At 39.5% G+C, this 13,285-nt stretch overlaps 1 protein-coding gene across 1 annotated transcript; it reads right to left on the bottom strand.

The window, feature by feature from the left end:
* Positions 1 to 2,649: 2,649 nt before the first annotated feature.
* On the bottom strand, positions 2,650 to 11,274 carry LOC131971915 (RING finger protein 223). The gene is made up of 2 exons (XM_059333587.1): positions 11,159 to 11,274; positions 2,650 to 4,188 (listed from the first exon to the last, which is right to left on the bottom strand). Exon 2 carries the CDS (start codon positions 4,095 to 4,097, stop codon positions 3,384 to 3,386), a length of 714 nt encoding a protein of 237 aa, XP_059189570.1. The 5' UTR covers positions 4,098 to 4,188; positions 11,159 to 11,274; the 3' UTR covers positions 2,650 to 3,383.
* Positions 11,275 to 13,285: the final 2,011 nt, after the last annotated feature.

Here is a 13,285-nt window from a genome sequence, read left to right as displayed (position 1 = left end):
CGGCTGTGAAGAGAATTCTTCGATACTTAAAGGGAACAGTGAATCTTGCCCTCAAGTATGAGCAGTCAGAGTCAGGAACTTTGATTGGTTTCTCAGATGCTGATTGGGCCGGAGATCAGGATGACCGTCGCTCAACAACTGGAAATATGTTTTTCCTGAGTGGAGGAGCAGTGAGTTGGTTCAGCAAGAAACAGTCAACAGTTGCACTGTCAACAGCAGAAGCCGAGTATATTGCACTCAGCCAAGGAGCTCAAGAAGGTACCTGGCTGAAGCGATTACTGACTGAACTTGGAATGAGTGATTCGCCTGCAGTGATCCTAGAGGACAATCAAGGAGCCATCGCAATCGCAAAGAATCCAGTCAATCACTCAAGAACTAAACACATAGACATTCGCTACCATTACATTCGTGAATGTGTGCAGAATGGGGAAATACAAGTACAGTATTGTCCAACAGCTGATATGAAAGCAGATATCTTGACCAAGCCACTGACAAGACAAAGGTTTGAATACCTTAGGAGAGGGATCGGACTTTATCCTGTTTAAATCTGTGTAACATGCTTACTGTACTGTCTATTGTTCAATATGTTATGAAAACAGTACACAGGGTAACAGATAATAAGAGAAAAAGTAATAAGAAAAAACTTTTGCAAGTTTGGAAGGATTTATTATTTTTGGCATTATTTGTGAGGTTGAGCACTGATCTTAGTTATGGAAATTAAGTGCTTTAATGCCAGTGTAAAATTAAGTGGGAGTGTTGTAGAGAAAAGTAATTTGACACAGTGTTGAGTGGCTGTTATACTGCCCCCTGGTGATGGCTTTTGTACGTTGTTCTGTTCTGAATAAAAAAACACGTGAGACCACAATACTTTAGTGTCTTTTGTAGTCATTTTGTATGTCTTTGTGGTTGTTTTGCCTTATCTATAGTTGTTGCGAGTCCCTATGTGTCTCTTTGCAGCTTTCTGTCAACTCTATGTGGCTGAGATAGTCTTGGTTTAAGTGGCTTGTCTTAAGCAAGTAACCTTGTCTTTGTAACCTCAGATCACACCAGACTGACACATACCAATAACAAATACTCAGTATTTTTCGAACAGGGACTCATGCATTCTGGACTGGCTAATAGATCAACAAAACAATCTGTCATGTCCAAAAAATGAAATTACATTATTCAACACTAGTGTTTCATGTTTCAATTCAGTTGTCCAATGCGTGGCCCTTCACTTACTTTATCTAAGTCAGTGTGGTAATTTTGCGTCTCCTCCTGGTTGGCCTGTGTCTCTCTGAGTGACACGTTGAAGGTCAAGGCTCAGGAGGCCCACCCCTGATAGGCTTGTTCAGTAACCTGTCCATGTTTGGATGAGGTCGAGTTCAAACCGTTGTCCTCAGTTGACATCGTTGTTTGGGCAGTGTCATGCTATGCACCATGTGTCTTGTGCATCATTTTGTGTTGTACAGTTCCTGAATGTTAATGCCTGGTTTTGTTCCCTGCCTTACTATTCTAAGAGAAGGTCTGAGGTACCAGATTGTGGAACCATGAGAGGGAGGCATAATTTAGTGATAGACTGAGAGTTTATTCATAATCAGTGTAGTCTGTATCTAAAAATCTTAAAAGAACCCTTTCCTGATATTGTGACTACTGTTTCCTGTGTATTCACAGTGTGTACTGTGGTCATTTTTGTTCTCCCCTATATGAAATACCTCCCTGTTCCTCCCTGTTCTTGTGGGTTGTGACGACCCCTCCTGTGTCCGTGCTCTGCCTGGCCTGTTTGTGTTTTCTGTCCTTGCATGTAAGGGGCTGCTGGCTCACTTGCTCTAATGATCTCACAGTTACAAAACTCTCAGTCTTGAGGGAATTTATTATTTTGGGTATTGTCTCCCAGATTATATCACAATAACGTTTTTAATCAAAGTCCACGGATGTTTGTACATGAATGGATAAGTCAGAGTTGGTGCGTAAACCTACTTAACCATGTGTTTAAAACAATAATCAAGGAGAAACTGTGTTTCCCTTAGTTGAGAATAAAGTTTTGTTGTATGGAAACATAATTTTTAGGAGACAGGAATGCCCGCTGGCACTCAGTAGCCTGGTTTATGGCTTTATTGACAGTGGAGAGATAGAGAGAGACAGAGGGGAAGACGTGCATTCTGCTTGTGAGGACAAAACCTCTGTGGTATGCATGCTACCAGGTCTGCCACTTGGAAACTCTTTTTGATAAAACATTTTTTAAAAAGTGCATAAAAGTTCTTAAGCTTGCTTGAGGTGTTTTTTGTCTTTTTCTAAAAAATAGTTGAAATAATAGATGAAAAAGCTTTTTGCCCTCTTTTTTGTTGTTTTTTTCTCTCTTGTGCAATCTCTTCTTCTCCTGTTTACTGATGGATTAGCCTACAGCAAAACATTGCACTGCCATCTTCTGACAAAAGTATGTCACTGCAGCTTTGTTTATTCACTCTAAACCAGCTGATGAAAACGTCCCTAATTCACATTTTCTTCAATGTGACATCTAAGAATTTTGCTTCAGAATTCGCTTCGACCATGAGCCTGTTCAGTACATGACAAAAAAATCACAATCAAATTATATCAATCTAAATAATAAGGTTTTCGTGCACACATGTTCAGTTATACCCCAGAAACATCAACTGAGCTGATGTCTCACTTTTTTATTGTGGTTCTGTAAACAAGGACATATCAAAACACATAAATCAAATGTACAATATATAAAGTTTGAGTTAGCAGTTGGCACATGAGGTTTACATTCACTTTCTTTTTTGACAGAACTTTTTGTCTTTCTATGAATTGTAATGGTTTTTTTTTTTACACCCAATTGGATATTTGCAAAGCAAAGTTCACATCAACTTCACTGTTCACAACGGTGAGTTTTTTACACAAATCAACCCACTCATGTTCTCTGTTATTTGATACTCTGCCAAATGTCAGAATATGACAACATGTTCCATCAAGCCAGTTAGACCAGAAACTCCTGTCTAATGTCAAACTACAGGTGTTGATTTAAGTGCAAAAATGAGATTTCTGTGCCTGTCAGAGTTCATCTCCATCTTCAACTTCCAGCTTTTTAGAGTTAAAGTTTATCTTTATGTGATGTTATATTCTAATTTTAAAAAACAACTTAATTCAAATGAGTCTGATGGCATATGACAATATAATGCAATATCCAGTGAAAATTGGTGCAGACGATCACTCTAAGAAGTCTACATTTAGTGGCTTTAATGTTTTTAAAGTGGTTAAAAGTCTGAGGCGTTGGTCGTTGTGTGTGGCAATAACATAGACTTATAAAAGCAATTATAAACAAAACAAAAAAAACAATGTCAGAGATGTCATATACAATATTATATACACTTTGAGTAAAGTCCAGTCAGTCTGTAAGGTTACTCTGTTAGACCAGGTGGCTTGCTGAACGTGGTGGTGGTGGTTGGTGTGGTACTGGGCTGTGGGTGGACGCTCTCTCGCATACAGCGCATGTTCCCAGTGCTGAATACACACTGCAATGGCCACAACACAACTACAACAAGCAGCACCATGAGCAGGACGAAGAGCACCATCCTCTTCCAGTCCGCCAGCCGGCCCATCAGGCTATAAGTCTGGGGCTGCGTCTGGATCGGAGGGTCCACCACCTTGCTGGCCCCAATGTCAATGCAGATGCAGAAGGCGGGGGGGCTGTCAGGGGCGTCGGAGCCGGCGTCGTCCCTGGAGCTCTTGTAGCACAGCTTCTCCCCCTCCAGCCACACGGGCTCCTCCCGCTGCTGGTGGCTGGGCAGCTTGCAGAGGACCTCGCGGCTGGTCGTCAGAGCCGGGGGTCCCTCCTCGGGGAGCATGGTGGGGTGACGGCAGAAGGGGCAAGAGAGGCGGGTGCTGCCGGCGTTACCGTCACGGTCAGCCAGCGAGACTGCCATAAGGCGGGAGAGACACTCCAGGCAGAAGGTGTGGGTGCACTCCAGCAGCTTGGGTGTTTTGAAGACATTGTCATAGGTGTTGTAGCAGATGGAGCACTCCGGCTGGTTCGTGACTGACACCTTCTTTTTGACCTCTCCAGCAGCGTCCTGGCAGTCGACCTGCATGTGCCAAACCTGCGGCTGTTCCATCTTCAGAAATATAGGCCTCCCCTCTCCTTTGTTGTCTCCTTTGGCCTTTTTTTTGTCCCACTTCCTGGTCTGTCCTTAACTTCTGGATGACCTTAAAGGAGAACAGATGACAAGTAGAGATTAGTTTTCATACAGATGATATCACACTGCTTGGTTCATGCAAACTGTGCAAGCAAGTAAGACATGCACAATCATAATCCCCACAAGCTAACAAGATTTCAGTCAGTCGGTGCACATTTTATACAGTCCAGTTGAACGTTGAACCTTGAACTATTTTCACACTCGCATGGAACACACGTAATATTGCAAAGCTGACAGGATTTAGGTCTGTCAATGAGTAATTCAGTCACGGATGGATGTGTTGCAAAAATGGGACCAATGGGTTTGAGTATTGTGGATTTACTGAGGCGACAGCAACAAGCACAAACAAATGAGTCAGTGAGTGGCATGCCCAAATAGGAACAGAACAAGCATTACCCACCCTATCTATAGTGTGGGCAGCACTGATGAAACACTTTATATACAAACTGAACGAGTGTTATTGCTTACATAACACAAATAGAGAGAAATATTTGCCAAGCATGATCACATTTTACACCCTGATTGCTAAAAAGTTGTCTAAAACATAAATTAAACAGAAATAATGATAATTTGCTCAACTGTACAAAGGTATATTTAATGTTCAAACCAAAACTTTGTTTTTTTGTAAATATTAGAGGTGAGAATCATCAGAGGCCCCACGATACGACTTTATCCCAATACTTGAGTCACGATACGATATTATTGCAATTTTGCGTGATGGTGAGTATTGCCATACAATATTTTGCAATCTAATTGTTTAACTACATTTTGTGTCCTCAAAATTAAATTTAATCAAGATTTTTTTGTCAAATAAGAGAAAATTCTCAGTTCTGAATTGGGAGGTAGCCATGTCTGTAAAGAGGAGACTTGTGTGAACTCAGAGAGCCAATTTTCATTTAGATAGCATGACGTCAGAGGTCACTTGACAGCTTTGAAAATCACCTTAAAACATCAAAAAATAGCCTAACTTTACAGCATTTTTTCGACAAATTCCCGGCACGATATCCTGACATGGTGCCTATTGATTCCTTAGATCTTCTAGTTTCATATGATACCATATTATCTCCAGTATATTCCTAAACGTGACCCGCTACGGCCTCCAGAACGGTGAAAACGGCAGGCTGTCGGAACGCTAAATATCGATACTTGGCGGCCATAAATTGATACAATATTGGTACACAAAATATTGCAATATTATGCTATATCAATTGTTTTCCCCACCTTTAGTAAATATATACTCTAAATCTTGAATTTGGAACAAGAAAAGCCAACTGAAGCCATGTTCAAGACCCTTGATTCAAGCATAAGCTATAAATATGACATACCTCTGCTGACTAACAATAAGAGCTCCTGTTGGTACAAATTTGTGTTGTAATGTTTCACTGGGGACTGACTGTCATATCGTATCTCTTATTTGCTGAGCATCGTGTCAGTGCTCCATGGATCAGCTGATTGAGCCTATCAATATGAGCAGGTCATTGTAAACATGGTCACACTGGACGATTTGTGCTCCACCTGAGCAAAGAGTTAATCAGAGTGCAAACAGTCTCAGGCTACGTAGTTTAATAGATGAGGAAGGATACATTATGTACAATGTATTGTTGGGGTCAGATAAGCCTCAAGAGGGAAAGCTTTACATTCAAATATTTCTCTGTCAATGTAGGTGGTGAAAACTCAAAAATCTATGTCATCAACAATTCAGCAAGTTTTGTAAAATAAGAGTCTAGGCCAAGTGCTATCTTGGTAGCTATTTAAGCTATGTATATGTTCACTGCCTCTGTTAACCCTGTAACAACCTGCTTATTAGATTATTTTTGAAGCATTTTTTTTGCCATTATTTGATAGTACAGCTGAAAGTTGACAGGAAAGGGGGGAGAGTTGGGACCAATCTTTCATCAGCTGTTCAATGCAAGAACAAGGACAGTCTGTACGAGCTGCTGAACGTTTCTCTGGTGTTATAAGCAAACTTTAAAACACTGAAGTCTTTTGAATACCTGTAAACAACACAAGCAATCTGTTGGAGAAATGCTGTCAGTGACTGCTATTTAGCTGCTGAGCAGTATGTGAATGTGCCGATAGATTAGACTTTTGTATATTCCTTCATTGTGTTTATTAAAAAGAAAAAGATCATGGTATCAGGGGATCCCCTGTAGCTCATCTGGTAGAGCATGAGCCCTATATACTGAGACTGAGTCCTTACAGCAGGGACCAGGTTTCAAGGGGATACTCCAAATTACTAAAAATGACAAAGAACTATATCTACAAAACTACGAACTTAAAAAGATGCAAACAAACAGACAAAAGATGACTACAAAACAAAGTGACCCACAACAACTACATAGACAAGAGACTCAAATAACTATGAAAAGGGGTGATACAACCACAAAGAGACACAAAACAACAGCAAAAAAGGCTTAACTATTAAAATCTATAAAATCATGCCACTTTTTGTAGTTGCTTTGACTCTTTGTGATCATTTTGTGTCTCTTTGTTGTTGTTTTCTCCCATTACATAGCTGTTGAGAGCCTCTTTTTGTACTGTTGTGTCTCTTTAGAGTTGTTTTAAGTTTCCCTGTGGTCATTTTCAGTCTCTTCCTCGTCCCTGGTCCCTGCTGTAAGGATTCAATCTCAGTATATGGGGCTCATGCTCTACTTAGTAGAGTCTACTGGGTGAGCTTCTTGTTTTTTTATTTGAAAGTCTGATCTATTGGCACATTCATATTCTGCTCAGCAGCTAAATAGCATTCACTGACAGCATTTCTCCAGCAGATTGCTTTGTGCTGTTTACAGGTATTCAAAAGACTTGGAGTGTTTTAAAGTTTACAGTCCCGTTTGCATATAACTGTAGTCAAACGTTCACCAGCTGGTGAACAGTCTGTCCTTGGGCTCTTCCTGCATCAAACAGCTGATGAAAGATTGTTTTGAGGTAGTTACAGTACGTGGCCCTACCTGGAACAGAATCAGCCATAAACACAGGCTGCTTTGTTAATGTAACTTTTTGAGCGTGTGTGTTTAAATCTGCAGAGTACAGGAGCTGCAGAGTTTAGAGAAGCTAATAGAGCAGGTTTTGGAGGTCACCACAGCTAGGTTTGAGGACTTGACTTTTTCTTCTTAGTCGGGTGTTTTTGTCTAATTCTTTTAGCATGATGAGGATGCTACATGGCAATAAGCCACCTGCTGCTGTTGTGGGTTTGGTATTAAAAGCCCCTAATGTGAACTAGACTGTGTTGTTGTGTGTTAGGAGTGATGGATAGCCGGAGCACAGGTGTTCTCTATGCCCTCAGGACCGGTCCTGCCCCAGTGCTCCCATCGACACAAAGTCCCTGCTTGTTCTCCGTCTAATCGCTCCATCTACCCTTGAAATTCCTGCTCCACCACCAGCTCTCTCAACTCTCTCTCCGCTTTAGGAGGATGAGGACGGATTTTTCTGTATAATTACACCTGTCTTATCGGTCTAAAGCCTCCTCTCATCACTGATCAAGATTTCCGTCATGCTCAAATTGGAATTCTATAACGAGGTGTGGTCATTTACTGGAGCCTCTTGTACAGAAGTGTTCTCAGATCAAATTTAACCAATAACGATGGATTATTTATTAACCCCACCTCACCAGCCACTTAGAAGGAAATACCTGTAAGGGAACAGCTAACTGAAAAAATTCAAGGAAGTGCTCCAAGCATTCAAATATTTACACAGTGGCCTCTCTTTTTCAAAGTGCTGTAAGTGTACTACAATGGATAGAGGCAAAAGAGAAGAAAAGAGATATAAACCATAAAAAGGAGCATACCTTTGACAAATATTACATTTTTAACTTTAATAAAGTACTAGAAATGCACACAGTCAGGTGCAGCTAGCATTACCTTTGTCTCTCTAAAGCTACGCTGTTGTCATTCTGGACATATTCACAGTATTGTCTGAGCCGGTACAAAGTGTTCATTCACAGCCATAAAGGTTCATATCAGGTTATTCAGTATATGTTTCACATCATTCACGGGACACACAGATCAAGCTCAAGGTGTTTAAAAGGACTGACTTTTTCACAAAGCCCCGGGCCATGTTACCTGTAGAACAAACGCTAAATAAATAGCAACCAGCCGAGCACAGAACAACAACACATTGTGAAAAGCCAATGAGGTGAAAGCCGTTTTAGAGGCAGCCTCGGGCTGCAGTTTGTTGTGCTCCTAATGACTCTACAAACAGAACACCAGGCTCGAACGTAACAGAGTTAACTAAAATATTTTTTTTAAACTTGTAGGCTCAGATCCCACATCTTATTTAATGTGCTTTATTATGACGTCTGGTGTTGATGCAGTAATTTCCCATGTTGGATGATTAAGTAATCTTCCTCTTAACCTCTCCTGTGAAGCCGAAATTTATCCCCAGTGGATCTCCATGTCTAGTTATTTGGTAACACATTTGGCTTGTATCTAATTGAACAGTTTTTAATCAGCTGGCTGCTCAGAAAGAATGCACCCAATACATTGTTCCACAGCTCTCTATCTAAAAACTTCCTGCCGATCTTATTTACAAATGTATAAAATATGCTGCTGGCATCATGGTCTGACCCTCTGACGATCTTTTACACATTCCTCCTGGCACATTTGTGAGAACTGTTACTAAGTTATTAAATTATTTCCCTCCAGTGGTGAAATATATCCCCCTAGTTTTCAGAAGATTAAGAAATGGATAGTGTTGTGGCTGTTTGTAAGATAGTTCTTTCATTTTTTAAAACTTGCACAAAAGACCACTGATGCACCAGTTCGATTAGTTTGTACTCAAGCAAAGAGAAGTCCATTGTCGGGGCAGGATTCAAATTTCGGTTCATTTTATTTCCAGTTTGAAGCAAACAAACATTTCATGCTGCCTCCATTTGTTCTATTATTTAAAAAAAAATGTTTCCCTTCTGGTGCATTACCTGTCATTACCACATGCTACCTTTATCAATACCCAATACATGTTTGATCTGGTGCTTAGTGCCCCTAGTGTACACAAAGATAAATGCAAAATAAACAATAATTATATAATAATCTAACTACTGAAATAGCTCCTAGAGTTAGTCTAAATTATAGTGTTGGTGAAGAGATACTTGTCTGGGAAGCAAGTGTAGTTTCAGACTGTGTAAGTTTTGAAAGTTGTCAAGTAATTTTTTCAAATTTAACAACATTTCTGAAATGAGCAACTAAATGCACCCATGCAAGAATCAATACACTCAGGGGTTTTACTGCTGCAGCCTTGTTTGGTCAGCTATGACCCGTAAAATTTAATTGTACATCTTAAGCAAACCTTTGACATCCCTCAGCTGGTTTGGTGCGATAAAGAAGGCTATGGCTTGGTTTGGTCAGAGGCTGGCGCTGTGGACAATGTACAGAAGACTGTGACAGTATCTAGAGGAGAGGAAGTGGAGGTTGTAAACTGGAAACCAAAGAAAAAATTTGCCTTGGCCACCAGAATTTAGTTAAACTGGGAAAGTTTTAAAGTTGCAGTTTGGAAGAAGGAAGGAGAGGAAGGAGAAGAAGAATTGTCTTTTTTCCCAGGTCATCCTATACTGATGCTTTGGTTGATGTATTAGACAAGACTTCAAAATGCACAAATAAGTAGGTGAATGGAAACCTGAGATTCTTTCTTTTTACCAATGAAAAGTTAAATTAAAGGTATTAAATGGACACATGCCAACCCAGTCATCAGAATGAATGTTGCTATTTTTACGTTTCTGCAAACCACAGATATGTTGAGTCAACATTTCTGAAATGCTGCAAGCCCTCATTTGCTTAAAACACATTGTAAACAGGTGACAATCGCTGTTTTAAACAAACAAAAAAAAACTACTTTAAAAACACTTGAGTTAAGGTACAGGTTAGACTGGTCTCCATATTTAAATCCTGGATCGGTTGGTGCTATCACAGTGCTTTGTCCCCGGACAAAAAGAGGTTTCAGGCCAATTTATCTTTGGTTTGCAGAAATGTAAAATGTGTGCTGTTACTGCATGTTTTAGCATTTATTATTATCTAGTAATTGGCCAAAGGGGACACTCTTTAGTTAAAGTTAGTCTTGCTCTAAGGGAGGGAAGGTCTAATTTCCTGAACTGCCCGTTTACACAACAACAGACTGCTTTAAGAGAAATGTTAAAAGCACATGGAAACCTTGCTGTCATATTTAAAGAAATATACTGTTCATAGTCCAAGTAGAGAAAAGGTAATCCATAAGGCTTTGGGGTCAAACTAAAGGGTCGTACACTGTACAACAGCAGAGTCAAATATTAACTCAGACTTGCTGAACCCAAACTTCAAACATGGGAGAGGTCATTTTATTGTCTTACAGTATTTAGTATAGTTTATGGTCCCTGATCGTTATCAATGGAATGCGTTTTTCTCACCTGTCCTACTGACCCATTGGTACAAATCATGGCTCGTCTGTCACGAGACTTAATTCACAATGAAGTGCTCTTTTCAAGCTTCATTTAAATATCATAGCTTTCAGCCTCTTTGTGTCAGCTGTGTGTATTTTTTCAGCTCAACCGTCATCCACAATGCCGCCCCAACCTGTTCTCAGTTTGAAAAGTCAATGAAACCTGATCTCTAATGATCTTCCTGCCGTTTGTATCAGGGTGGGAGTGCTGTGGACGGTTTAACTGAACGTGAGGCGGGCGGCATGTTCAGATTGCACATGTGTAAACACAACAGAGCATGCAGGAAACAGCTTACGCTTCAGAATCTTAACTGAATATGAACGGAAACTACTCATGATTGGGGTATCTATCTGCACTAACACATTTATATTAAACTGAATAAAGTTAAAGAAATAAGGTAAAGATAATTTAAAACAGATGAATCCAGTGGTTCTTAAAAAGAGTCAGGTCTTTTTAAATTCTTCACTTCAAAATGAACAATAGTTGCAGTCAAACAGGTTTTAAAGTCATTCTAACTTTCATTCTAACAACAGTAAGCCACAAAAATGGTATAAAAAGCACAAAAAGTTCAGTTTACCTGTGAAGATGTCAGATGATCCTCTCTTTATCTTTCTCTCAGCTCACTCCCTTTGCACACAAGAATGCATTTTTCTGGAGTCAAAATCAACTAACTTGTGAAACGCTGGGTTGTTATTGTGCCTCTCCCCTGCCAAGGTCCTCCTCCGTACTGGTCTGCTCGAGTCACAGGTGTGTGAGTGTGTGTGTGTAACAGCTTGCTGTGTGAGAGTATCAGTTCTGGGTCCTCCTTCCTCTGTGTCCGTTGGCCGCTATCACCTGCCCTGCTCTGTCAGCTCCCTTTTTAGCACTTCATGTAAATGTGGTCAGACAGCGCCTCGGCCTTGAAGTGGTGTCTGGAAGAGGGGGAGGAGGAGGAGGAGGAGGTGGGGAAAGGAGGAGGAGGAGGAGGAAGGGGGAAGAAGCCTCAATATTTCAAGGAGGGTTATACACATTCTTGCCCTCTCATCACCCCTCCCTATTTCATTCTATCTTGATATCTTTCTATTTTTCCTCCTCACCTCTTTCTTTTGTCCCCCTCCCCCTCAGAAAAACACACATAATGCAAATACCCCTCAGCTACACCTCAGTAAACAAACACATGCAGGATAATAGGTTCTTTTAACTGACAGCTCCAGTTACTTTCTTCTCTGGAACAATGTATTGAGGCACTTTTCTCCAATTCCAACATTTTTTTTAAAACTCTCCAGGCTGCACCTTTTTCTGTGCAAACTGAACAAGAAAGCCGATGTGGTGTAACACTGGGCTGCACTGGACGTTTAACACAAAAGACACACTAACCACACAGCCTTTGCATCCGCCAGTAGGCTGCATCATACAGTACATATAAATTTCCATTTAGTGAGTGATAAGGTAACAGGTGGCGATATGGAACTGTCTTCCCACTGGAGCGACACTCTTTGTCTGTTGTTCCACTTCCTTACTGGCATACAGTGTTGCCGGTCAGCTAGTCACATCAGCACAGGCCATTTTGTTCCCAGAGTGTGGAATCTGAGTAGTAACTTCTGATTTACTGCTTTATAATGCTTATTTTTGAAAACTTTCCCAGCAAGGTTTCACAAGGTAAAGAGTTGGTAACACTTTATATGAGAGCCTAAAAACACACTTATAATACATTTTAATCGGCTTTTACCACTGTATATTGTTTGTGTACACTGTAAAAAGATATTTGTAGAAATTGCAGTAAAACAGTGTCAAACTGCATCAGAAATAAGGCGTGAAATAAAATATTGAATTTACCCTTAGTAGTAGTAGTAGACACTTTTAATTACCATAAATCAAGGAATAGCACAAAACTTTTAAACTGAAAAATGTAAAATTAAAGGAGAAATACCATACATTAGTTATTCACTCAAAATGTCACATACAATAAACATAGCACATTATAATGACATTATCAACTGAATCTTATATTACTATTCTCACTTTGCCATTGGTTATAACACTAATTATAATGCAGTATAAAAATATTATAATGTATTAAAACTATGAGTATTATCATAAACTATAACAATCTTTATCCAGTATTATGATACTTGACTTTATGTCATTTTTCAATGTTTTATTTATTATTTTTGTTGAAATTGTTATAATACATTATGAATATTTGAGTGCTAGTTACTATTGGCATACAGCACTATAAGCAAATTATGATGCGTTCATATATTTATTTGTTTTATGTCTATTGTGTATGTTACAAAAACACTTTTTGTATTTTATATTTATACTATATTTATCTGATATTCCAGAGTACAATGACTGTGAGGCAATGCAATGGAAATTCATAAAAATGTGCAGATTTTTTATGTATAACTGAATGACCATAAAGTCTGTCCATTTCTGTCTATTCTAAGTATGTTTATAATGCATTATAGACATAGGTGTCATAGAAAGTGCTTGTAATGACAAGAATTATGTCATATTTTTCTCTTGGATGGTGACCATTAAGCAGAAAGGAACATTTTGTGCATTTCAGGGACTTTTTTACAATCGTTCAATATTTAATTCTGGAGATAAACATAAAAATAACAAATGTACATCCAGCAGGAAGAGGCTCCTGCTCATTAAGCCAACTTGAAGTATGTGTGTTAGACTTTTTATTTGACTACTCATTTTATTTTATGGTAAT

The sequence above is a fragment of the Centropristis striata genome, chromosome 5 (genome assembly GCF_030273125.1).
Source record: "Centropristis striata isolate RG_2023a ecotype Rhode Island chromosome 5, C.striata_1.0, whole genome shotgun sequence".
Taxonomy (NCBI): Eukaryota; Metazoa; Chordata; class Actinopteri; order Perciformes; family Serranidae; genus Centropristis; species Centropristis striata.
This window is presented reverse-complemented; position numbering and strand designations above follow the sequence as displayed.